Source organism: Clinocottus analis, unplaced genomic scaffold (assembly GCF_023055335.1).
Source record: "Clinocottus analis isolate CAN_PGR_092001 unplaced genomic scaffold, fCliAna1.0.p SCAF_21, whole genome shotgun sequence".
Taxonomy (NCBI): Eukaryota; Metazoa; Chordata; class Actinopteri; order Perciformes; family Cottidae; genus Clinocottus; species Clinocottus analis.
In genome coordinates, this window is record NW_027175943.1 from 6053164 (window position 1) to 6079060 (window position 25897).

General features: G+C 43.8%; 2 protein-coding genes across 6 annotated transcripts; one reads left to right on the forward strand and one right to left on the reverse strand.

Moving 5' to 3' along the window:
• Positions 1 to 82: 82 nt before the first annotated feature.
• On the reverse strand, positions 83 to 11972 carry tnk1 (tyrosine kinase, non-receptor, 1). 5 transcript variants are annotated; one of them, XM_068588227.1, is made up of 15 exons: positions 11833 to 11972; positions 8710 to 8819; positions 6159 to 6333; positions 5652 to 5725; positions 5357 to 5548; positions 4831 to 4983; positions 4456 to 4733; positions 4245 to 4371; positions 3914 to 4060; positions 3682 to 3776; positions 3086 to 3319; positions 2404 to 2468; positions 1198 to 1688; positions 1013 to 1108; positions 83 to 555 (listed from the first exon to the last, which is right to left on the reverse strand). In XM_068588227.1, exons 3-15 carry the CDS (start codon positions 6319 to 6321, stop codon positions 403 to 405), a joined length of 2268 nt encoding a protein of 755 aa, XP_068444328.1. In that variant the 5' UTR covers positions 6322 to 6333; positions 8710 to 8819; positions 11833 to 11972; the 3' UTR covers positions 83 to 402. The 5 variants fall into 5 exon arrangements, with proteins under 5 accessions (XP_068444328.1, XP_068444326.1, XP_068444327.1 ...); XM_068588225.1 differs by having other exon boundaries at positions 6159 to 6337; XM_068588226.1 differs by having other exon boundaries at positions 6159 to 6337; positions 8710 to 8824.
• trmt44 (tRNA methyltransferase 44 homolog) lies at positions 11562 to 22943 on the forward strand. Its single transcript, XM_068588230.1, has 11 exons — positions 11562 to 11978; positions 12064 to 12181; positions 12795 to 13014; positions 13119 to 13187; positions 13580 to 13687; positions 14473 to 14544; positions 15843 to 15949; positions 16342 to 16525; positions 17386 to 17734; positions 22201 to 22317; positions 22407 to 22943. The coding sequence occupies exons 1-11, from the start codon at positions 11642 to 11644 to the stop codon at positions 22637 to 22639; spliced, it is 1914 nt and encodes a 637-aa protein (XP_068444331.1). The 5' UTR covers positions 11562 to 11641; the 3' UTR covers positions 22640 to 22943.
• Positions 22944 to 25897: the final 2954 nt, after the last annotated feature.

Sequence of the window (25897 nt, forward strand, 5' to 3'; positions counted from 1 at the left end):
TCAAGTGTTCCTCTTCAAGTGTGTTACACAATACACAGCAATCGTGCACTTCCGCACTGCAGCTCAGCATTCAGACCAGATAATCACTTTTATTCGATACGCAATCATTTCTCATACAATATATACAAATGCATTAGGATACCAAAAAATCTTTGCAAGATGCACAAAATGTGCTAAACAGTATATCATTAAAAATACAAAAACAGTCAGTAGTCTTTTTTGCTAAATTCCTGTTTGAAGTTTTTTCCCTCTTTACTTTTCTACTCATATGCATTGGACCTTCCCATTTGTTCCCAAAGTTGTGTTGAGCAGCTTCCAGTGCAACAATTGTTGCTATAAAAAAAAGGGGACCACTTATGAAGGATAAAATGTAAAAAAAAAAAAAAAAGCTATAAAATCCCTTCAGACTCGTCTTTCTGTACTAACGGATGGCCTCTCTTCCCGTGACCATCGGATCAGGTAGCTGCTGGCCAGCTGCAGGTTCCACTGGTATTTGGAGAGGATCTTCACGCAGTCTTCTCGGGAGCAGAGGCTCAGCAAGTACAGCTGCTCCAACTGAGAAGACACAAATCAAGAAGACAGGGTTCAGACGTGGCAAAAAAACGTACATTTTGAGATACGCGTGTCCACGTACGCCTTCCAGCATTCATGGAGAAGGAGTCAGACAGAGAGAGATGCTCGTTTTCTTCTTGGGGGTTGAAATGTTCAGGTAAATGCACCTCTGTGCAGGTGTTGCCAACAGCATTGAAATGCAAAGCACCTGCTGTGAAACCATTGTCGAGTACGTCCTGCACTGCAACATGCTCCAGTTTTTGTTAATTACAAAATAATGTGTTTCGAATTTCCTCAAAATTTCAAAAATATTACAATGAGAAAACATTTTGTATTTGTAATTGATTAAGGTTGCACTTGGAAAGATCAGCCAGATTCTTATACAAAAGGTACATTGTAGATTTTCTCTATTTATCTAAAAGAAATACACAAACTAAACGTTGTAATTTCAGGGCCTGACCTTGAGCAGCTGTTCAGCTCGCACCGGGTTCCCGTCGCTACGTTGAAGAGCCGCATGAACCTCTTCAATGGTCACGCCGTGAACTGCCTCCATGATCTGAGAGAAGCAGCAACGCTTTGCACTTTAGTCCGATGAACAAGCTTTTACACAGAAGAAGCTGGAAGAGGGTAAACCGGTCCCGTTACCTGTGCGGTGAGACTCTCTCTCGTGTTCTGCGCATGAGCCTTATCTCGCTCTCTCACTCGCTCCCTCTCTCGCTCCCTCTCTCTGATGTCCGTGGGCTCGTCCAGCTGCGGGGTCGAGCGCGCCATGTGCGCCATCTTGACCAGGTTGGAGCCCCCGAGGCCCTGGTGAGGTGGGTAACGTGAAGGCTGAGGCGGCGTCTGCGCTGGAGGGGACGTGATCAGCGGCGGCGGCGGCCACGAGTTGCCCGGGACCGGGTGGATCGTGGGCCTCCTCTGGGGTTTCATGTTCAAGCGTTTCAGGTTGGGTGGCGGCGGCCGGGGAGGCGGAATGATACTGGCCTCGCTGAACCGGCGCGGGTCCGACATCACCGCGCTGTGAGCCGCCATCACCGGGGGCATGAGTCGGCCCTGCTGGTCCACTCTGAGCGCCCCGACTGTGTAAGCCCTCGGCCGCTGTCCATTCAAAACAGACTCAAGGCTCTGCGACATACCTGAAGACACGAGGAAGGCCTTTTTAATGCATAAAGAGGGAGCAAGGGATCCGAGTATGTGGGCATGCTATGAGCCTGATGGAGCCACCAGAGGGCACACTGGTGAGCAACTATGAATAACATACATTCAGCTACCTGGACGGAAAAGAGGCTTGTTGTGTAATATCTTCATAGCAAGCAGCGTTTTAGAATCGCATGCGTTATAAATATGATGATGCATATTTGTATGAAGCTGTACGTCAAACCTTTTAAGGCATTTTCGGGTCTGTAAAAGACGCAGGGCATGACCACCTAGACGGCGTGACACATTTGGAGCAGTGATGCATCAGATGGATGGAAAGATGAAAATGGTGGCAGACATTTTTCTCCAGGCTATAGAGCTCCTCACTGGAGCCGAGCAGTGTCGACCTCTGATGGTTTAATGCAATATGGAATCTATAGTAATGATGCATGACAGGATTTGTGAGGTAAAATCATTGGTGGGCCTGAGGACGGGGGAGCAACCACTTTGTGGAAGCTAATGAGGATGAGCATAAAATACATAAATCATTAAGTAACGAGGAAGTCTGTTTTAATGCAGCCTGACCAGGAAATTACAAGATTACAGATATGCTCATTAGCATTCCAAACCCCAGATGATATCATGATATTAAAATGATCATCTCACAGCTTAACCCGCTACAGTCTCCGGCTGCTTTCGTTTTGAGTTACCTACCTGTCATTTTCAGCAGATTGGAGCCCTCCCTCTCCCTGGCGGGGCCCGTCTTCCAGCTGTTACTGCTGCACAGATCAGAACCGTGAACACATTAGTTTGACACCGACTATGGTTTCTGACAGCAGCTGAAAGTTCAGCTCTGCGCTGTCGCTCTGCAATGAAACATATTGACCTGAGCTGGGAGTTTATGTGGTTGTCGACCCCGTGGAGGCAGAATCAGAAAATGGGAGCTGTAATTTGGATTTTCCTTTCTTTGTTTTGTAATATTATGTAAGGTCAATGAATGAGAACAGCTGCAAAAGCTACAAGGCAATAAAAGTGACACCCACTCAAAAAACCCAAACTATTAAATAAGCCACTAGGAAAGGACTTTCTGAATGTAAAAACCAGACAGACATTGTGCCCGACTGCTTTAATGCTTCAAATTCAAATAAGTCAGGCAGTAAACTTTACCTGCTGAGTCAGTTTACTGCCATGCAACTTTTTTACCACATGCTTATTTGTGGCCCGGCCAAAGCAATACAAGTTACTTTCAGTTCCGCTTTGACAGCACAGTGTTGTGCTGTAAAAAAACAGAGATGGTTTCTTGTCCTCCAGAAGCAAAAAGAAGGAGCTTCTCTCCAGATGTACATCTTTTGAGGAAGAAGGAAATGGAGAGAAATGAATGCGTGGTGTCACTGACTCGTCCAGGGTGTCAGGCGCTCCCCAGCTGCGCTCGGGTTTGGTGTCTCCGTGCCCGGTGTGTTGCAGGCTGCCGTTCAGCGGGGTTGAGATGTAAAAAGCCGGGTTGGGCCCGGAATTGCCTGCAGAGGCAGCGACGGCAGCAGAAGCGTGTGACGGCACGGTGAGGCTCGCGGGAAACCAGCCGACTGCCAGCGTCTTCTGGTTCTGGCCTTTCCACTCGCTCAGCTCCAGACTGCACACACACAGAGAGAGAGAAAGAGAGAGAGAGAGAGGGAGGGAGAGAAGAAGGGAGGGAGGGAGAGAGAGAGAGAGAGAGAGAGAGAGAGAGAGAAATAAGTTCAGTGTTAGCTGAAGAAGCTTAGTTTACACGTACAACATATGGATGTTGCTTGAAATGTGTTGAAATGGAAAAAAAGTTGCCAACAGTTCATGTGTCTGAATTGTTCAAACAAACAAAGCTCATTTGCATTCAAGGACTCCAGGAGATGAGGGCTGGAATGCGGCGGCTGATTTAAACCCCTGTTTCATCCTAACAAAGGCTCATTGTACTAGTCCTTTACCCTTTTTAATCCCACCCTCCTTTCTCTCACCCACCCATGTTCTATGACGGTCACAAGGTCGTTGGCCACAAGTGCGAGTTTTCTGAGTTCTGCAAAGTCTCTCGTTGCTTTCACTTCCATCGGTCGAGCCTACAAAAAGGACAACAGAGGTGAGGACAAACAAAACCAAGATTTACTGCAAAACCATGAGTTTCTGCAGCGTTTTAAGGAACAGTTTCTGCTTTCATCCCCAGTGGAGGTTAAAAGCTTCGCATCAAGTTGCAGACCTCTGCCACCATTGTGGTGAGCTGGACGAAGCTGGGTCTGTCCGAGGGATTGCAGGCCCAGCACTTCCGCATGACGCCGTACAGCTCCTTGGGGCAATCCGGCGGTTTCTCCAGGCGCTCGCCCTCCCTCTCCACGCGCCACAAAATCTGGATTGAAGACAGCGAAAGTCACCGGCACGAACTCATGAGTCATAGGGCACTTCACACAAAGACAACGGCATCGGGGCGGGGACACACATTCCAAAACACTCCAGACAAGGACGCAGTCTGGCATGAATACAGACACCAGAAGCAAAAAGGGAACGTTCACATGGAGCTGGCATGCGTGTACCTGTCTGCCTGACAGGCCGAACCAGGGCTCTTCGCAGTAGGTGAACATCTCCCACATGGTGACGGCAAACATCCACACGTCTGAGGAATGGGAGAAGGTGCCGACACGAAGACTCTCTGGAGCACACCTATCCCACAAAGGACGACGTCATTAGTGAGAATCTTAAGTATTATTTCCTCCTCCGCCCCGTTTTCCCCTTAACAGTCCTCACCATGCAAACGGGATTCTTCTGTGTGCTTTCATCACGTAGTGATCCTTCTCTAGGCTCAGGCCTCTCATCAGGCCAAAGTCCCCGATCTTTACCATCTCCCTGGATGCCAGCAGGACGTTTCTCGCCGCCAGGTCTCTGTGGATGAATCTCCTGGTCTCCAGGTAGTCCATACCCGCCGCGATCTGGGTCGCAAAGAGCCAGAGGCGGAGCAGCGGGTACTCGTACTGACGTGAGCGCAGGATGTCGTACAGAGAGCCCAAGGGGGCCAGCTCTGTTACCTACAGGAAGCGGGAAATACGTCACTGTGTAGCCAAGCTCCTGAACGCACCTGAGATCTGTATTGCTTCTCCGCGTTTAAACATCCAGACGTCTTACCATCTTGAGTGGCTGTGTGAGCACCACGCCATAAAGTCGGATGATGTTGGAGTGGTCCAGTGACTGCATGGTGGTCACCTCTTGGAGGAAGTCTGTCAGTGTGTCCGTCTGCCTGGACAGGCTGCTCCTCAGTGACTTCACTGCAACGGGCAGCTGAGAGAAGTGAAAAGAGAAAGGCTCAACCCCAATCCTGCCACGAAACCACCAGCATGAGTGATGTACATTTACACTCGTAGGACTTTAAACGTACAAGAAGTCATGAATGTTTCTCCTTTTTTGGTCTCCGCCAACTCTTTTCATCTGCTAAACGCTTTACTGTGTTCACCAGCTCGTCGCTAACCGCGTCTGTTTGCTGCTTGTTGCTGAGCCGGGAGCATACAGTGGATTTGTAAGAGCTTTTTTGAAAAAAAAAGAAGGTAGCTGCGTGCTGCAGCTGTTTATTTGATTGCATGTGCGCAGAATACAGACTATAAAGCAAAACCGGCTTCAAAACATGCGAAAGAAATTCCACGAATCTGTCCCTTACCACTTTGCCGGTAGGCGTGTGCCACTCTCCCCGCTTCACCACCCCGAAGGACCCGGAGCCCAGCTTCTCTCCCAGAATCAGCTCGCTGTCCTGGATCAGGCATGGAAGAGCACGGCTACCCGCCTCCTGACCCTGAGCCGGGACCCCTCCGCTGCACTGCTCCCCTCCGTCCCGATCGCGACCACCGGCCGCCTGCACGCATCCATGAATGAATACAACAACAAAAAATTGGTCCTGGTTACATTTAGTTCTCACACAACGGACATGAACTTTTGATGTGCTTCATGTGTCAGACCTTGGACGCCCATGATGAGCGGGCTCGGGTATTCGTCTTGTAGCGTTTCAGAGCATCCCATAATCTTCTTTGTGCTGGCAGAACAAAAAGAAGACTGTAATAATATCCATCATGACATCCTACTTCTACTTCATATTAGAGCTGAAAGGAGGCCGGACTGGAATTGGAAGAAGAAAGAGAAGTTTGCTGTTGAACACTGTTAATCTACGTGATTGACTCGTAATCATCCATCACATCTCAATACTACTTGATCTGCTCTGAGGCTTTTACTCTCTTTTGAATATCTGGGAGAAGAATTGTCCGATTCATCCATTTTGAAATGAATAAATAAGGAACACACAAAAGATACAAGGAAGCAGCACGGAAAGGTCATTTCTCATGTTCTTGGCAGCTCTGAATCTAGACTATGTAAAAGCAATTCAAACATCAGTTCCTGAACTTCTCTGATAAGACACCGTATGGATTTGTACCCGGGCGAGGACGATCACGGGAGGCGATCTGGCTCACCAGGTTTGCTGATCCCTATCTGCTCCAGGTCGGACTCCTTGACGTAGTTGAAGTGCTCGGTGCGGGTGATGTTGAGGCCATCTCTGACGCGCAGGTAGAACTTCTCCAGCTGGACCTCGACCAGGAGATGATACAGCCACTGAGTGTCTTTGTCCATCAGCATCACCTGGCCGACCTGCCTTGAGGGTCAAAGGTCACACGACAGTTGTGAGCCCTTTCGTGTATTCAGTGTTCAGTTTTCCTCGTACATCTAAATTCGTGACATTAAATCTTGTTAAAACTTCGCGACAGGAACGACTGAAAAGCTAAAAGAGCCAATTACGAACCAGAGCTCTGGGTCGCCCTCGTCTTTAAGCCACCTATTTAATGGTAACCTAACCTAAGACCTAACAAAACGCCCTCGGTGTGGGTTGTTCTTACTTTTAGCTGTGTGCCAACTTTTTTTCAAACTGTTTGTTCTGTGTACCATCCAGAGGAAATCTCATACTGGCAACGTGTTTATTCACTTCCTGCTGATCACATTTACTCCCCTGCATGTGTTTATAACCAAGAGAACGTTAAGGTAGTGTCGTATGTTTGCAGTTCTCGACACAAACAGCTGGAGGAACAGCTGGATGAGGAGAAAACAAAGAGCCGACATAAAGGTTCCTCAGAAGCATGAGCAAGTGGATTCGGTATCAGTGATCTCGAGTGAACAACTGTGTACTGCATTGTGCACTCCTGCAGGGAGTGAAACAGAGAGCTGGGAACATTAGCTTGTATCTGCTCTAGGGGCACTAGTCGGACTGGATCCTGTTCAACAAACACTTATGTAACTGCTGAAGTTGTGCCATGTGTTGACTCGACAGCAGTACTCCTGTAAAGCTGCATCGAGCTCTTCAAGCTTAACTATCTTTTCATTTGCATTTCTTTAACATCTTTCATGAGGTCAGTGACGCTATTGCAGTGTCCAGACTGACAGGTGCAATAATCAGGATGACTAATGTCCTTGTTGAGTGAAAAAGGAGAAGGTAAAACACGGCCAGTTCTTCGCTCTCATTGTTAAGCGAGGCTTGTAGAGTTGTAAATCCTCCGCTTATCAGCCCTGCAGGTATGAGTCAGGAAAGACCTCCTACATTCCCCCGTCAGCTACAAAATTAACATGTACGTAAAACAACTAGCAGAACCACATTGCGAGCGATCACTCGGCTCCAACTGATGCTTCAAAAACAAGACAAGCGCAAGAGGGCACGAGCCTGGGCTTGCATCAATATACAGGGACAACACCCAATTATTTAAAAACCCAACTTGAATGCGCATGAGGCAAATTGTCTGCGAGTCATAATCAACTCCAAAAAGGGGAAAAATGCACACTGGTCAACAAACAGAGCCATGTGATCCTTCCCTTTGTGTACAGAGGGTTCAATCTTTAACCTGGCCGGCTACTGAGAGCCCCTTCTAGCCCAAAGGCATGTGTTAATTGTGCAACTATTTAGTTAATAGCTTTTATAGCTGAGCAGAAACAAGTTGAGCGAGCCTGACTTTTATCTGATAGGACATTGTCTGAGATTTCAAATGGCCAAGAGCATTGATCATCCACCACAACGGCAGTTCTGTTGCAGGTGTCCTCTGGCTGAGCACTAGAAAAAGATCAAGCCCTCATCCATCAATGACAGACAGCTTCATTAGAAGGAAAAAGCTTTGACATTAGATCACACTTTTATTCTTATCTGTTATCAAAGAAGTGCCTTTAATAAATTACACCTGTTCTGTGTGTATCTTTGCTGATTGTGTGAATTTATTGAATTATTATCAGTGATGGATTACTGTGTAACCCTCGAGTAGCTGGTCATTTAATCCATAATAATGCAACACATTTCATTAAGCTGTCAAAAAAATGTAAGAAGTAAAAAGTGAAATATTTATCTCTGCTATGTAGTAAAGTAAAGTAGTATGCAAGTTAAGTAAAGTACCACAACATTTGAATTAAGTACAGTAGCCTTCAACTAACTACATGGAAGCCCAATATATTGTATTCCCACTACTTGTAAATGCACACATTAACTTCATGTGGGTGACTTCCATTAATAATGAATTCCCAACACATCTCTAAAAGTACCGTTTAGAAGAAAGCCTTCATGCATTTAGAATAACATTTGCTAGTTATTTCACTCAGATCTTCTTTGAAACCTGATATGTTCAAAAACTTTCTGACTTTCCTCAGACTGTGTGTCCCCGCAGACCCGCTCACACAGAGAGAGAACCCCGACGGAACAACGTGAACTTACCGTTAATCAAAAAATAACTCAGTTATCCGGTGGTTGACAGCTATATTTCGTAATCAAACACGCCCCGAGACAAGAGATCCATGTTGGCAACGAAACCTCCGGCGACGCAGACAGAGGGCTTTCCCACAAATCACAGCTCTTCTCTGAATCCTAAACCTCCCTCAAATATTTCACGATCTGATAGATTCAGTCTCGTTATCGCAGAGATGGTGTCGAATTATCTTTTGTTGTTGTTGTAACTTTACATGTTTCCACGTCTCTTCCTAGCGCGTAAGTGAGCTTACCTGCGTGAGTTCAGCTTGTGGCTCCTCCCCTTTCCAGTCTCCCTCCTGACCACACCTCTTCCTGACTCTGTCTCACCTGAGCTTTCAACCCAGCACAAATACTAAGGCACCTGCACTAAAATAATAATAAGGTTAATGACACAAGTCATCAGCACAATAATGTCGGTCACAGAGTCATTAACCGCGTGGCAATGTGGTTCAACCTGATGGGGAAGTTAAACATGCGTTCTTTGCATATTTTGAAATTTCACACGGTAAATAATTAAGTCTTTTCAAGTCATAGTGAATGAATTGAGTCCAAAAAATGTACCAAATTAAAACTAAATGCTCCGTTGTTCCTTTTGGTTACACAAATGTACACAGCTTAAACTAAATGATATGTTGTTGTGTACACACAAGACACACTGCTAGTGTGAGGTCTATAATAAAGTTATCTTTAACTTAACTATTGAATAAAATAATCCTCCCTTCATTCATTCAAGTGGATAGCCTGATGTTTGTTCTTTGTTTTAAACTTTTGTCATTGGTAATTTCACTTCATGATCAATATGCAGGCTTTTTGTGTCCTTGAATAATATTGTTTCACCCCGTTTGACAACAAATACGCACCTCAGGAAAACACAAAAGAGTTTATCGCAAACACAACGTCAGCTTCTAAAATCATCATAAAGTTGATTCAACTCATCTGTGAAAGGGTTTCAACTAAAGTGAACATTGACCTCCATGAGGATTCATTGCAGGGCCGCTGGATCGGACTGTTGTAGTTTTAACTTGATACTGAAATAAATGGAAATTATACAAAAACAAGTTAATTATCCGATGACTTACACACTTAATTGATTGTGTTGTTTCCAATAATCGATCAGAAGTCATCAACTCCTTTTTAACTGCTGCTATGACGAACTTTGAGTTATTAAAATGTCCAGTTAGTCATGCTGAAGTTCAAATTATTTCTATAAAGAACATAAACATGATGAATAATCTATTGGCCTTGGTTCTTTTTGTTGTTACAGAAACTTGCCATGAGTCAAATAAAGAAACTCAGATGTCTTTTTCTCTTCCAGCTGCTGTTGCCGAGCCAGTTTTACAGGATTCTTCAGCCTCCCATGTGACTGTTCATTTGAATAAAACTCATAGCACTGTGAGGGACCTGCCTGCACTTTGCCCTTTATGGTACAGTTTCTCCCCTCGTAGCTCCTCCCTGCCTGCCTTCCTGAATTACTCAGAACACACAAAAGCTTTCCGCCATTCAAAGGACCCTGCAAACAAGAGCTTTCTACCTCTTTCATGCACTTCCAAGTAAACTAGATGAAGACACAGCGGACAGTTTGCTTAAAGCCTGAGAAGAAGCTATGGCAGGAATAAATGGGGGTTTTCAACCAGTAGTTTAAAGAAGTTTGTTTTGATTAGGATTCAACCAGGAGCTTAACAAAGAATGCTAACATTGCCAAACAACAAAAAAAAAGACGTGGGGATGAATTAGTAAATCATCCAGACAGGTATTTAGTAAAAAACCTGTCATTTCCTGGATTTGAAGTAGCGTGTGTGGGCCGGATGTTGACATTCTGCTGTCTGCAGTCTCTGAGGCTGAAGTTCCTCAGAGTCGGTTTACAGTGTGGGAAGCTCTCCATGTCTTGTTTCATGTGTCTGAGAGAAATGGTGGAGGTGAAGGGACGTGGCACATGAAGCACTGCTTGGGAAATTCAGCTTTAGTTGTTTGAAATGAGTGAAATCTTTTTCACAGGTTTATATGTATGATATAGATACAGTACGAAACAACGCAGTCAAAGAAATTTGATATATAATGTCGGACAGAGGAACAAAGAGTGAACAATTATCAGGCAAGTTGATTCATCTGTTTGCATTATTTGCCCAAAAGAGTCAATTATCACGGCATGTGAAAGGAGATAATGTGACAAGATCTAGTGAGTTTAATGTTCACATAAAAGCTTTAACACAAAACTCTATTCTAAATTTTGGTGGAGATCCCAAATTTTCAAAAGACACCAAACATGCCAGATGGAATTTTCTCAAAATCTGTATGAAATATCAGAATATATTCATTTTCGTTAGATTATGGAGCTATTAAAAACAAACAGAAAATGATAATACTCTGCGCGAACCCTATTTAAGATGACAGAGATGCTCTAATTGTACAAAATATTAGATCATAGGCAGGCAAAATTAAGAAAAGAAGAATTTTTTGATCTTCTGAACGGAAGTGCAAGGATAAGAATAAACAGGACTGAAAAAATATATTAAAATAATAAATTAGGATTGATTAATGTTGAAAATCAATAGTATACTTTTTTTTTTTTTTTTTTTTTACATCAAATGGATATAGTAGATATACAATAATATTTTATACATTTTATTTTTGTATACTATTCATAAATAAAATATATTAATCATGCATAATGTGCAAATAATCTGAAATAATGTAAATGGGATGTTCTTCAACCTGAATTTACAAGATGGATGCTGCATCCTAAAAATTGAATGATGATTATGTCACAATAGTTAAGGATTTGGAAATTTGTTTGTTAATTTGTTTGAAAAGAAGCAGTGAAGAGAAGTCATAAAAACAATCTGTCCTTTTCTAAAAGGAGCCATGTTGCTGCTGATTAAATGCATATAAAGAGAAACAGCGCCCTCTGCTGGATACAGTCCGACATTTGTCGCCTATGGAAACGTCATCATATGGCGACGACATATTTCTTCTTTTTTAATTTTCATAGGCTAATGTTGACAATAAAGCTCCACATTTGTTTATTATACGCGAGAATATGAATGAATACAATACAATAATTAATTTTAAAGGCACGTCTTATATTCAAGTACTATATTTTGATAATAAATAAAGTAAAAACAACCCGGAAGTTTACCCTTCGTTTGTAAACACATGGCTTGTCGTCGCGTCTGATGCTCAATTATGCCCAAACTCTTTGACATAAAGTTTCCAGGAGAATGTAAGACTCTTCCAGAGGGCTTCTGGTCGGCTGTGGACGTGTGGATAAATAAACCTCACGTTGTCAACAAGCGTCTCTGCGGAGCGAAGGTGTCGGAGAGTGAAGATGTGGGCAGAGAGGCTCTGCTGTTCCTGCTGGATGATCCTGAACTCACCCACGATGTGCTGTCCTTCATAACCAGCAGAGTCTCACCGGCACAGACGCACGAAAAGGACAATATCTGGTCTTCTAGTGTCAAAACAGTTATTCCTAAAGTGAATAGTTATGGGACAAACCTGCAGAAAGAGGTTATACTCAAAGGTAAGACTGCAGTGAAGTGAAAGGCTCCACCAGGCTCTGCTCTGTTATGACAACCTTTTATTTTAAATGTATTTGTCTGTTTCAGACTTTGGCAGACAATTGGTGACCTTTCTTCCATTTGAAGAGGATTCAGAAGGACAGGTGTCTCTTAAAAAGGGCAACATTTATCAGTTACAGGTCCTCCATCAGGACTGTGACGAATGGTGAGTGGCTGAAAGTCCAGTCCAAATACGGTGGCCGGGAGGTCTCAGAAATACTGACAAGATAACGTGTCCATTTTTTGTGTGTCTGGATACCTTATTTTTTAAAATGAAAATAGCTTTGGTAATGTGTAAGGAAAATGTTTTGTGTGTTAAACTTAAACAGCAATCTATGTATCCACAATAGTGTGAAAGGGTTGGCTATTTCTGAAGTATTTACACAGTAAATGTTCACACATCATTCTTTTCCATTGTTTGGTTTATTGACAATGTGGAAGTTGCATTTAAAAGGAAATACAAAAGTATTTGATTATTTTTCCATTGTTTCTACAGTCTACCACGATGCAAAAAGATATTCACTGTCTGATATTAACTGTTGAATGGGAACAAAAAAAGTATAAATTCAATCGGCCTTCATTTTTAATTTAACTTAGAATACGCTGATTAGTAAAAAATAAAATAAGTTAGCTACTGCGTGTTCACTAACTCCCCATTTTCCCCACTTTCTTTTCTGTGAACACTATGGTGGGCTAATTTGATTAAACACATCAACTGTTGTGAATTAGAATAATAGTTTTTAACAATTAAAAATAATAAAATCTAGATTCATCCTCAGGTCCCTGGAGCTGCATGCTTTGGCCTCAGACGCCTGGTTCTCTGATGGCGTGGCCTACCCAAAGCTGCCCTGGATGTCCTCTGACCTGCTGCCTAAACTGGTGCGCTGGGCCACCGAGGTCAAGAGCAGTGAGTTCAAGAGCACCTTGTCCCTGCTGCCGGTGGAGAAGTACAGCGTCATGTACCAGCAGCTGAAAGAGAAGTACAAGGCCATGGTCAAGGTAAAGTCTGCTCAGTGTAAGGCTGTTGTTTTATGAATGTACACCGTTCTAATGCTGTTAATATTGTCTTCTAATACTGATGTTTATTTTCCTACGCTCCCTAGATTTGGCCTGAGGTTACAGATCCTGAGAAATTTGTCTATGAGGATGTTGCCATTGCTACATATCTCCTTGTGAGTGTGTTTTGATATCAAAATCAATGACCGAGTTATCAATGCTACATGAATTGAGTCCTAAAGCCTCACATGTGAATTGAGGAATAGCCCTCATGTCTTGCTTACCTTAAATGTGTGTGTGACCGCTGCCACGTCTACAAACATGTCGATGCTGCACACGTTTGTGTCGGCGAGACTCATTTCTATCTGTCACATGTTGTCCGGTCACGCAACCAGAGCTGGGTGAATTAATTTGAGTGTAAAAAAAAAAAAAAAATGGCTCGGACGCAGCAAATTGATTCGCACGTCATGCCAGAGGCAGGTGAGAGGGTGTCGGCAGCAGCTGCACGTGTCACACTGCCGCCGATCGAAGGCTCTCATCAACACAAGTCTCTGTTACTCTGCTGCAGGTGCTGTGGGCTGAGGAGCGAGCAGAGAAAGGTCTGACCGCCAGACAGTCCTTTGTGGACCTGGGCTGTGGAAACGGCCTCCTGGTCCACATATTGGCCAATGAAGGGGTGAGCTGGATACATGTAGGCTGATTGTGATGTAACATGTGTTACTTCCTGGTTAGAAGCTCTCTGAGAATCATCAAAAGCCTCAGGATAAAACAGGATGTGACAGAGATTGGTTGTTTCTGATGTAATAACTATATAAGCCGTGGCCAATTTCTGGACTAAACTGAATGCAACACTTCCAACCACTCTAGTTTTCTAATCAAGAAGAAATGTAGTACTTTTTTTTGTCTGATCACACACCTTAATCCAAAGCTTAAGTATGAGGCTGTTTGGTAAATAGTTTTGTATTAAAGGATAAATACAGCGACCCTTAATGCTCATTTTAGGCCTAAAATAACTTTTGGTTTAAACTCTGTTCTGTACAAATGCAGATCATTTAATTGATTGGACAGACAGAGGTAATGGTGTACTCGGCTCGTCCCTATTCAGATCTAAAACTGATCTGAGGCCAGACAAATCAATTAATTGAATATTTTTTGATGCTCTTGTCTGGACCCAAGTGTCTGGCTGACTGGCACCGCAACTCTAATAAGATTCAGCCACCAATTATCTTTTTTTTAGAAAGGAAAAACAGATTTAAACCACCATACAATATACAAACTGGCTCTTGTAAAAACACCGACTCCTCAAATCTTTCAATCAGTCCAATCTGCACAGGTGATCAGTGACACGATGCTGGTGAGGAAAACAGGCGTAATTGAAATGACACACTGCGTGTGTCATTGAGAGTGTGAACGAGTGCGAGAGCGATTAGCCGCTGACCTGCAGGCCGTCTTGTGTTGCAGCATCCTGGAAAGGGCATCGATGTTCGGAAGAGGAAGATCTGGGACATGTACGGCCCCCAGACTCTGCTCGAGGTGAGCGAGCTGAGCGCCAAGAAGGCGGACACATTGTTCCCCTGCTCAGGCTTTTAATTATGGTGCAATCATCTTTTCACATGAAACTGAGAATCCATGTCGCACACGCTGTCGGTGTCTTTTCAGCTGCTTCACCCCCTCACTGCTGCTGCTTTGTGCTTTGTTTCATTGGGGGAAGACGTTTTAGAACTTTCTAACCGGACGAATTATTAAGAGAACTTTTAGAATGTGAGACAATCTTTTGTCTCGGAGAACAAAACGTACATCAGGTCGCTGACAAACCCATCTGAGGTCAAGGTCAATGATATAAATGTTATATGGCTTTATGACAACACGAGATCCTCGTCAGCAAACGGAGAGACGATGAGACTGAAACTTTTGTCAAAGACTGAATAAATTGAATTAGAGTCGCACATAGAAAATATGACCTTGGATTTAAAATGCATGGGCACATTTAAACCAACTAAAATGCGTCTTTATTTTCCTCACCTTTAACCGGGACTTTTGTGAAGTTTTTCACTTTTCTTTTGGCACTTATCGACCAAAGAATGGCTCGATTAATTATTCAGCAGATTAATTGAGAAGGAAACAGTTGCTGGCCTCGAATGAACCTTTTTAACAGTTAATTATTTACTGAAATCCATTGCAAGTATTTTTTTGTGTGTATTCAGCAGCAATCAAACAGTGTCACGCTGACATTACCTGACATTTTACACTCTTGATTTCACAACTCCCACAAGCTACGAACAGAAAACACTACGACTGCACAGGGGACTGAATCCAGACAAACCCGTGTAAACAACACAGCCTGGCAGGGAAACCAGCCCCCAAAACACTGCACTCTCCTGTCTGCCTCCTGGACTCAGGCCTTCACTTGACAACAAGCTGCTGACTGCTTCCATTTCAGGTCATCTATTATTGACAGATTTTTTTGGGAGCGGATGTGGCAGAGCAATCTTTCTCAGGCCCCAAGGGTGCTGTACTCTTAAATCTTCATTTGGAGGCTCTCTGTGAACCTCGCGGGCCTCAGCGTTGAATGTGAAATTCTTTGCTGCATTAGATGGGCTCGTGGTATTTCGATTATTTGAAAGTCATCGTTTTGTCAAGAAAGCTCAAAGTCATTCCCCCCCCCCCCCCGCTCCCGCTGACAGGTGTACTGAGACACATTAATAGTTTGAGGAAAAAAAATGTCCTTTTTTGGACAATTTCCATAAAGTGATTGAGAATCAAATCACGGCTGCATGCATCCTCTGAGCTCTAAGGAGCTCTTGTGCTTTTTTTGGTCTTTGCTATTTCAGGAAAAGGCAATTACTCCCAGCGAGAGCTTCTTATTTCCGGGTACGGACTGGCTGATTGGGAACCACTCGGACGAGCTCACACCATGGATCCCCGTTATAGCTGCCAGGCGAGTCATCAGCAGACACAATCTCACTCAGCAGCTCGAGTGCCAGCTGATCTCTCTAATTTGGAATAACATTATGGGCAGAGGGAGGATGTGTGAATTTGTGTGTGTGTGTGTGTGCGTGTGTGTGTGCGCGTGTGTTTGTTCCTGCATGTCAGTTCGCAAGTTTGCATGTTTTCTAAGGCGACCACCTGGTGGCGATGTTGAACCTCAGTCTTCTACTTTACTCTAAAATGACTGCAGATGATAATATCTACTCATGGATTCTTGGTTCCTGACTTTTGTAGAGATTCAGAATCCCCCCAAAAAAACGAAGAAGAAAAGTCAGTTCACCAGTGATTTATAATCATCGTTGTCTTTGGCACTGGGTAAGAATTCCTTTGCTCTTGCTGCAGGTCATCTTACTCATGCCGATACTTCGTCCTCCCTTGCTGTTTCTTCGACTTCTATGCCAAATACCAGAGACGCCAGTGTAAGAAGTCTCAGTATAAAGAATACATCGATTTCATCACGGAGGTGAGCCAAGTCAGTGGCTTCAACGTTGAGGAGGACTGCCTGAGAATCCCCTCCACCAAACGGGTAGGCTTACGGAGTCCAAAATACGAGCTCACTCGTCTTATCCACAAACATGTGTCATATATAAAATGTTTGTTTTGTTTATCTATACTCTGAAACAAGTTACAAAGCACGACAAACACGGATGCTCACATATCCTGACCTTTATACTGACCCTTAGTTTTGGTCGCGCAGCAAAAGCTCCTACACTTCCCACAATGCAACTTGATAATGTCCATAGACCCTTCCCGATAGACGCTCTCTCCATAGCCTTCAATAGCCTCAGAGGACATTATACAGCATTTAAGTACTACTTTACATGACCAATCAAAACCTCATGTGTACTCCTTACACTCTTTATGTACTATTTTGATCGTAAGACTTTTGAAAATAATCGACAGCGTTTCTCCAACAGCTGATGCACATGTGCCTCATGCCGTTTGATGTCGTTGGTGTGACACTGACTTCCGTTACATGTAGAAAAAGCTCATTGGAATTATGAAGAATGATTATTATCGTAAAAATGCTGTTCTTCAAACAGGCCCAGCTGTGCGTCCTTGCCTTTTTCTCCACCTGAGCCTCATTTGGTGCAGACAGACAGCAATAAATCGGATCTTTATTGTCCCCAAAGGGACCTTTCTTTCACAGCTGGCAGCCATTAATGGCTCCAATACACATGGACACAGAAATGGAACAAGCACATATTTACTGGGCTTTAAATGTGCAGGGATCCGACATAATCAGTTTGTTTTCTCTATTACGACGCACATATTAAGGATTTGTACTCATCATTTTGTGGTTACACACTCCAGGACCTCAGCACCCATGGGAGTCGTCCTGACATTAAGCTCCCTTTTTTTTTTTCTTCTTCTTTTCTTCTGCAGGTGTGTCTGGTGGGAAAGTCGAGAAACTACCAGCTGTCCGACGAGCCCGAGGCCGAGCGGCGAAGAGCTCGTTACATCCAGAGCCACCGGTCCACCTCGGGGGCCGCGGTGAAAAGGTCGGGCGCGGGAACTGACGGGGACAGTTGCCATGGGCACAAAGACACCGACGGGCCCCCCGACGGCGGCTGGGGCGCGGGGTTCAGGCCGAGAGACGCGGTCGAGACGGTTCGAAACTGCGCCGCTCTCCCGCGGGACTTTGTTGACGGCGTCGTGCTGCAGGTCGCTAACGTTCTCCTGGGGATGACTGGAGGTGACGGCGGGCCGTCCTCCTCGGACTGGAATCGAGGAGGTAAAAAAAAAATCGCGTCGGCCACGAAACAAAAATGTATTGCGCCGGTCCCGCTGGAGCTGCTGCTCATGTGATGAACGGGTTCACAGTAGGACTCATTATCTGTGAAGCTCACAGATCCAATCCCGGTGTCGTGCACTTTGAAGGCTTCTTAATTCATCGCTTTGCGATGTCTCTTCCCAGAGCAGCTATTAATGTGTCCTTCAGAGGAAAAGATTAGTATCTACAGAAGCAGGGAAGTTGAGAAAAGGGTCAACGTGTTCAGGCCGGCTGACAAACATAACTGATGCCATACTCGTCTTTAATATGCAATAAGGCTGAAATAGTACGTTCTCCACAGAAGACAACGACATTAGAACCAACAAAATACGACAACAATGCATTTTGGAAGGTTGCTTAGCTTATCAGTCTAGTTATAAGGCTACATCCAGCATCTGGTTAGCATAGCTTAGCACAAAAACTATTCAAACTATTCATTTAACTCCATTGAGACTGATTATGTATTTGCCTTCCAAGCACATTTCTCGTCAGTATCTTTTTTCTTCTCAAATATATTTCTCTGCAGCCTGAAGCTCTCGTCTGATTCCTCCCCTCCGTTATCCTGCCCAACCTCACCCCCTCTCCTTTCCCCCACCCACCCACCCCTCTCTCGTCAACACCCTGTCTCCCCCCCCCCCACCCTGCATCAGTCACCAGGGCCTTCGTGACACACAGCGCCGCCGCTTTGAACTCTGTATCTCACTCTCTGCCAGCCACTTCCTGCGCCACATACGCACGCACACTGCATCACACACATGTACACACCGCCCACACATCACGTTTGTCAACGCCTCTGCACCCCCCCCCCTCTGCTACACACACGCACGCACACACACACAACCAATATGAATGACATGAGGAGATGGGGACTGCTATCATTAAAACATGTCGGTGATGAAATTCGCGGGAGAAAGTATGAAGGAGAGCGAATAAAAGGAGTCTGTGACCCTGTACAGAGATGACTGGATGAATAATGCACCACCATCTATGATTTATGCATGAAGATGCATTTGTATTGAGGTATTCCGACCGGTTATCTGCTGTGTAAGAACAAACGCTAAATTCAGGGCGAGGTTTAATATATCTTCAAAGATTATGATATGATGTTTATATCGCTTCATTTTAGATATTTGAGGTGATGCATGAGGCAAATGTTTGTTGCACAGCTTCCCGGCTTTAGTGTAAGTCCACATTTGTTGCACATATTCTTCAACAGTGTGTGTGTGCGGCTCTTGGTGTCAAACCTGAGTGTCGTCGGACTTCTTTTCGTGACAATCGAGTCCGACTGGTCTGATTCTTGGACTCGTTGTCCAGTTATTGCCCGATCAAAGTCAGGAAGCTCTTCTTACTTTCGGCAAAGTTCATCATTTGAAGCCAGTGTTGACGAATGCCCAAGCCGTACCGCTGTTCCGTACCATGATATTTGTCACCTGAAATAAACACCGTGTCTCTCTCCGGCGTTTCAAAAAGCTCACGGCAGCTTTAAATCGAGTTATTAATTCATGCGCGCTGTTCTGCTGACTGGGCTCAGGTAGTTATGTAATCATGCAGAGAATGAAAGTCGGCGTGTAGACAATGTGGAACTCGCGTTACACTCTGCAACACTAAAACCTCAAATGAGTCAAAAACGTCAGGTGCAATAAGGCAAAAAATGAATTCAGAAGAAGGTTCTTTGTATTGTGTCTTCGTGCCCCCGGTATATTTTGCACTGAACAGTAACAGCTTGCATGAAAAGAGGGAGTGGGTGTGAGCTGGTACAGTATGTTATTACCAAAGGGCGCCTACCATCAAACCTTTTGCCAATCTTGGCCAGACTCTTCATCCTCATCCTCATCATCCTCCACAGCCGCAGTCTCCCCTGCTGAACTGAACGCCCCTCACACATACGATTACACCTTGTTCATCGTATTAGAGCCTCGGCCGTTGGTCAATTAAAGTCATGCTTTATAAATGAATGGTCAACACGAGCAATCTGAATATGTGAACTTGGGCTCGCGTTTTCATTTTCACTACTACCACATTTTAAAAAACCAAACCATTTTGCCACAATAATTTAGAAGTAATTGGCACATCATTCTATATTGAAAAAAGCCGCCTTTCATAATAATACGTCGGGAATTAAAAATAAATGTTACGTTCCTGTTTTTACAGCCAGTTATTCAGAGGCAGCTGATTTGTGATTATGGTTATTATGAGCGTTATGATTGTGAGTGGGAGGGCTGTTTGGCCTTTCACGAGATTGTACTTCACAAGAAAAGAGAACTACTTGAGAAGTCAACAGAGAGATGCCTTTTTGTCATATTTCTAGCCCAACCTTTGAATAATCTTGATAATTCTGACTCGCAGGTATATATACGAAACAATTTGAGGTTTTGACAGACGATAAAATCAAATCGGGAGCAAGCCTGTATGACGGCAGCGCTCATGGTAATGATCCCTCCAAATGTTTTATTCACCACTCAGCAATCTTGGAGCTAATCTTCTGCACTCAGCCTGATTCTGAATTGGCTTAAGCAGCAAAAACAATCCTCCACAACAAGCAATCAATCACCGGCCATCTTAGCGTTTTGCACATCCTAAAAAAAAGAAGAAAAAAGTCCAACTGTATGTCAAGCCGAGCCATTAATAATCGTCTCTGTTGGTCTTAGTCCAAGCAGAGTCTCCTCTGTCAATACTGCCCTCCTCCCATTAATCCCCATTAACATTGGAGGCAGTAAAGGGCAGCTCTAAACGCCGTATTGATATTATATTAAGGCCTGGAGCTCCCTGGCGTCTGGGCCGCAGGACGGCAGTCTGCCCGCTTTCACACGCCGCAACACAGGACCGTCTTTGGCCCTGTGCGTGTCTGTGAATGTGGGAGTGTGATGCATATTTTAGGTATTAACGCAGCGATTTTTACCAGCTAAGTGTAGGATGTATTTGGGAGGACAATATGTTTTAGCTAACTGAAAACCCTCATAGTTCAAAATGTAGTTGGAGCGTTGGTGCCACATTATATAAACAAAATACCCCAAAAAAGATGTGTAGTAGTAGTAGTATGTGTTTTCTTCATTCATTCATTACATACAATACAAGAAGTAAAGCTACAATCTAGTATACAAAAAAGAAAGACTGAAAAGGTATATGTAGAAGCATAATGCTTATAAAATAAGATAAGATAGTCCTTTATTAGTCCCTCATAGATCAAGTAATATAAATAAACAGTAGAACAGTAATAAAAACACAATTAAAAAATTAAACGGTAAGACACAAAAATATGAAATATACAGATGAAATAAAATAAATAGTAAAAAAATATGTAAAAAATGTGTATAAAGTGTTTATATATTCCTCTCCTGAATTATCATCAATTCAAGTAGATAATTAATTCCATATAAAGAAAAAAAATACATACATTTCATTTACACGTGTAACCCTCAAAAATACAAGTTTACAATCCTTTTGAAAACTAAAAATGAGTTGACCGTTCTGACATTCATGTTGTTCCAGAACGCAAATATTAAAACATTCTAGTTTTCAGATAGTACCTTCATTTCTTTTGCGAACTAAACTTTTGGATATAATATAATCCCAGTGAAATGATCTCATCTTCAATAATCTGGAAGCAAACAAGGGTCGACTGACGTGCCACCAGAGATTTTGAGTAAAAGTATGATGTAGCTCTCATGATGTCGGCAGATTTAGGTCAAATATTGTTATGAAGCGGCACAAAGGAGTATTACAAATCCCGCGGTGTGCCCTTTTTCCAATATGTCAGAGAAAAAGGGAGGAAGACTGTCATTTGTACAAACCAAAGGGCAGTCCTGATTGAATTCTCCTCTGGGGGGTAAAAGGTCAACGCCAGAAATATAGAAAAGGCTCATGAAACAAAGCCCAGAGGCGAGGTTCTGCTCAGTAATCTGCTGCCGACTCGCTAAACTCACAGCATAGGACTTCCTGCTTTTCCACATCCCACTTTCTACTTTTGTTGCTCTTTAGTATCTAAAATGAACGTCCCAGTGGCTCGACAGTGACTCACGCTCACAACCCGTCGGTGGGAGTTGCGGCGGTGAAAAGCGGGCTGGTTGGAGCTTCTTTTAATTGAGCGCACTTCACAGCCCTAAATTACTCTGAAAGGTGTTTCTCTCCTCTCTTCCTGTAAAATGTTTGACACCCAGCGTCGGTCATCCCGTCACTGCTGGAGCGTTTTCCACTGAGACGATGCCTCAGCTCCGCCTCTCACAAAACAACCGGTGACATCAGCTGACTGTGGTGTTGGATAACCTTTTTTTTTATTTTTTTTATTTCTGTGCATGCCTGAAGCGCCGCGTTAATATATTGATGAATGTAGCAGCGAAAAGACTTCCTCCTGCTCCTCTGTCACTCTCTGTTCTTCGCTCTTTCATCCCGTTCTTCCCCTCCTCTCTCCTCCTCCTCCTCCTCCTCAGGCAGCCTCTCGGTGAGCGAGGTCGCCGGGCTGCTGGAGCAGGAAACCCTGCAGCTCCTGAAGAAGGAGTGTGGAGGCCTTCAGACGCTGCTCAAGAACAACCACCAAGTCTTTCGAGGTAGTTGTGGGATTTATTTGCCACTTTTAGAGGAAGCACTTCATTCTGCAGAGGTCTGGAATCTTCTTTTGTGTTCCTTCCCCTTGCAGTAGAAGGAGGGCGGGTCTACATACGAGACTGGCGGGACAGGAAGTCCTCCAGGGCGGATACCAAGCGGAAGCCCGTCGCCCCCGGTGCCCTGAAAACTCGCTCCTGCTGGTTCTATGACCACCACCGCCAGCGCTGCCCCCTGCAGGCCGAACACTGCGCTTTCGCCCACGGACCGGATGAGCTGCGGCCCTCCACCAGACCTTTGAAGAAGATGAGAAACGACGCCTTTTGATTCGGCTCCTTCCCCACGAACACTTTAGTTGGACTGCATTCATTCAGTTGGTTTCTTTTCATGGCGTATCTACTTTTCCGATTAACGGTATTCACTCTGTCCGCTGAACCGCCTGGAAAAGTCCCCGCAAAGAGGAAGAAGTTGAGGTCCGAGCAGTGCGAGTTGTATTGATGCCACGTTGCATCATCTCTGGGAACTCTACAGGGTCCTCTTTCTTCTGTGCGAGGCTGCCAACATGTGACGCTTCCTGGTGCAGCTTTCGGTTGACACCTCTGATTCTTTCTTCTTGTACACTGCCCGTATATTAAAGTGTATTTCAAGCTGCATCCTTTATATTTATTTAAAGATGATTAATTCTGTCATGTATCTTTTTTTTTTCTCCTCGTCGAGCACTCTGGGTATTTTTCAACTTCTCCCTCCACTGCAGCACAACTTTAAAAGCTTCTATGTACAATTAATCCACCTGAGACAAGTACTTTGAGGGTCACAGAGAGGGCGGCGGATAAAGGCCGGACAGCGTTGGAACAAAGTAAATGTTAGCGGTATGAATTATTTGTTGGCGGGACTTTAGGGGTGAGCTGCATGTCGTCCCCTCTGGACGGCTGATCACTGCTGTGTCTCTCTAACACAGTTTGCCATCACCCTGTGGCTCAAATGTCAAAACCAGTAAGGCCCGCCCAGGGACTGCAGCGGGGTGATGGGAAGTATCCCCTCTGGGTTTGTGTGTTCATGTGAGCGACAACAATCACACCATTGATGCAGTGCAGCATACGGACAGACTATTTAAATCTGTCTAGTAGCTAACGTATAAAGACAAAGACAGCTGTGGCTAATGTTGTTAGCATCATTTTTATTTTATATTTGTATCGTGTACCTGTCTCTCAGGTAGTTTATTGTGCAGGTTTCTGACAGTAAATGATAAGACATTTGCCCTTTGTAGCCACTAATGCAAATTGACTACTGAAGCTGAAGGGGTCAGTTCACTCAAAATATTAAAAAAAATATTTCTTAAGCCTTGTTTCATAAGAAGGCCCATTTATGCCAGGAAAAAAAACAGATGGAATGTTATAAAAATAACATTTTGTCATTTTTACTTCACATTTTTGCTTAGAAAATAGTATATTTTGACACAAAGACTACTGTTTTGATTTTATTATATATATATGATCTAGCATCTCATAATGTTGTCTAATTACGTCATCATTTTGACTAATAAAGTATTTAGACTTGGTATCTATGACAAGATTTTGACAAAAGACTTTAAATGACAGTCATCATTTCGACCTATAAAATCATTTCTCAAATGTAATTTAAGTCTGTATTTTAGTATATATTTCAACTTAGTCTAGATTTTGACAGTTTGTCATAATTCTAACAAAAATAATTTCCAGGTATGGACCCCATGTACACCATACTCATACATTTTGACAAAGTCAATTTACCATCATCTCATAATTATTTTTTTTACCTAGAAAGTAAAAGTTCTGACTTATGTCTCATATCTTTGCTGTCTCATGATTTTGACGAACAGAAGCCTTAAAAAACACAACTGCATCCAGATAAAGTGCTCGACACCAAAACCCCAGAATGGGCAGTGGGTCTCATCACACGCAGCAGTCGTATTTCCTGTTCAGAAGATCAAATCCATACTGTGGTTCAAAGGGACATCCTATCAGGTTAGTGAGTAGACGAGATGCCTCCATATTAACGGGTGTGGCATTGAATATTGATGAAGACGTACATGCTTTAACATGTATTTTAGTCTGACCGCAGGTTCGACGCTTTACCGTTGATGAAAGGCCATTTAGCCGTAGATGACGCCTCAGCTGTTTATGGACACAAACTCCAGTGGAGTTAAAGTGTGTGTGGTTGTGTTTTGGCAGCCAGTACTCTGTCATGTTGTGTGGGTTTTAATGACCTGCTCAAACCGCCCTTCCCCCTGCATGTCATTATGTTTCCAGGAAGAAATCAGTTCATGAAAATACTCGTCGATGCAATCGACCCGCTGCCCTACATCTAGCTGCAGAGGAGTGTGACGTGTCCTGGGAGCTGAGGTGTTCACCTGCCCGATTCCCTCCCCCATACACACACACACACACACGCTATCGCCATGACCTTTCTGACACCAGCCCCTTCTGACCACTGTTCAATAAGCCATCATTATGACTCTGTTTACATCCACCTCGCACCGCTGCCCTGGAGATCCCTCCCTCCCTCACAAAAACACTGCTGCTCACCCAACTGAAGAATGCACCGGCGTGCCAAAAACAACAACTGCTACAAACAAGAAAACACTTGCGTGTAGCTGGAAAAGATACGCTGAGTCTAGTTTGGGTCATTTGCAGATAAAAAGATGTCTCGACATCTCTGTTAAAACTGAGTGTCATTTAGTGGAAAATTGGTTCGTTCGATGTCAAATTTGCATACGCAACACCACCATCACTGTGACGCCTGTTTCAACATTTTTTTCTAGACATCGAAACATTTTTTGACCAATCAAACTACTTACTTTACTTACAGGAACTCTACAGCAGCTGAATTACTACTTTCATCGTAAATCTAAACTATGAAACGGTAGGTTGACACGGTGTCTTTTCCCTGTGCTTTCAACCAGCCTTCATCATGCAGAAATACATGATTATCATCATATACAAAACCACGACGGTTCCCAACGTGCCAGCATAGAGGTCGCGAGGTGAAGACGATAAGAAAACCTGAGAGAAACATTCCTGGAAGAAGTGTCACGCCTCGGTTTAGCTACTCACTGCATATGCAACCTGTGACGAGGGGCTGAGACTGTATTGTTAGCTTTTAAAGGCCACAGGCTAATAAAGTGCAAAACCAGTAACTTAGGGGACAGTCAGTCGCAGTCGCACAACATGAGTGTGTGTGCGGTTGAATTGGTTTCCAGATATCCAGATCTCGTTGCCTTTTCCAGCGGAAAACTATGTGAACTATGTAAACAGCCTTAAATGTCCTCTCAAAAGTGAATCTGCACGTCTTACACAATATCCAGTTGTTTATGCTGCAAATGATACTTCTCAGGCCAGTGGTTTCTTGTAATATCCAAAGAAGAAAATGATCTTTTTTCATGTTTAAAATAAAGAATTCTTGCGTGGCATAAATCAGCCGATTCCCAGTCTCAGTCCAGGGGAACGATCTGGAGACGAGGAAAGCAAAAGCAACAACAGGAGGGACAGACAGAATGACTCTGCTTGCTGTAAATCTAGGTCAGGGAGAAGTGGCTGCATCTCTTTG

Bases quoted from the DNA above. Each gene is read 5' to 3' on its own strand.
- tnk1 (XM_068588228.1), bottom strand. From the start codon at position 6,321: ATGCTGATGGACAAAGACACTCAGTGGCTGTATCATCTCCTGGTCGAG. The intron at 4,984-5,356 runs GTAAGGGACAGA...CACTTCTCTCAG, and splicing joins ACACGCCTACCGGCAAAGTG to CTGCCCGTTGCAGTGAAGTC. The intron at 556-1,012 runs GTCAGGCCCTGA...GTGTCTTCTCAG, and splicing joins GAGCTGAACAGCTGCTCAAG to TTGGAGCAGCTGTACTTGCT.
- trmt44 (XM_068588230.1), top strand. From the start codon at position 11,642: ATGCCCAAACTCTTTGACATAAAGTTTCCAGGAGAATGTAAGACTCTT. The intron at 13,688-14,472 runs GTGAGCTGGATA...CTTGTGTTGCAG, and splicing joins ACATATTGGCCAATGAAGGG to CATCCTGGAAAGGGCATCGA. The intron at 22,318-22,406 runs GTAGTTGTGGGA...TTCCCCTTGCAG, and splicing joins CAACCACCAAGTCTTTCGAG to TAGAAGGAGGGCGGGTCTAC.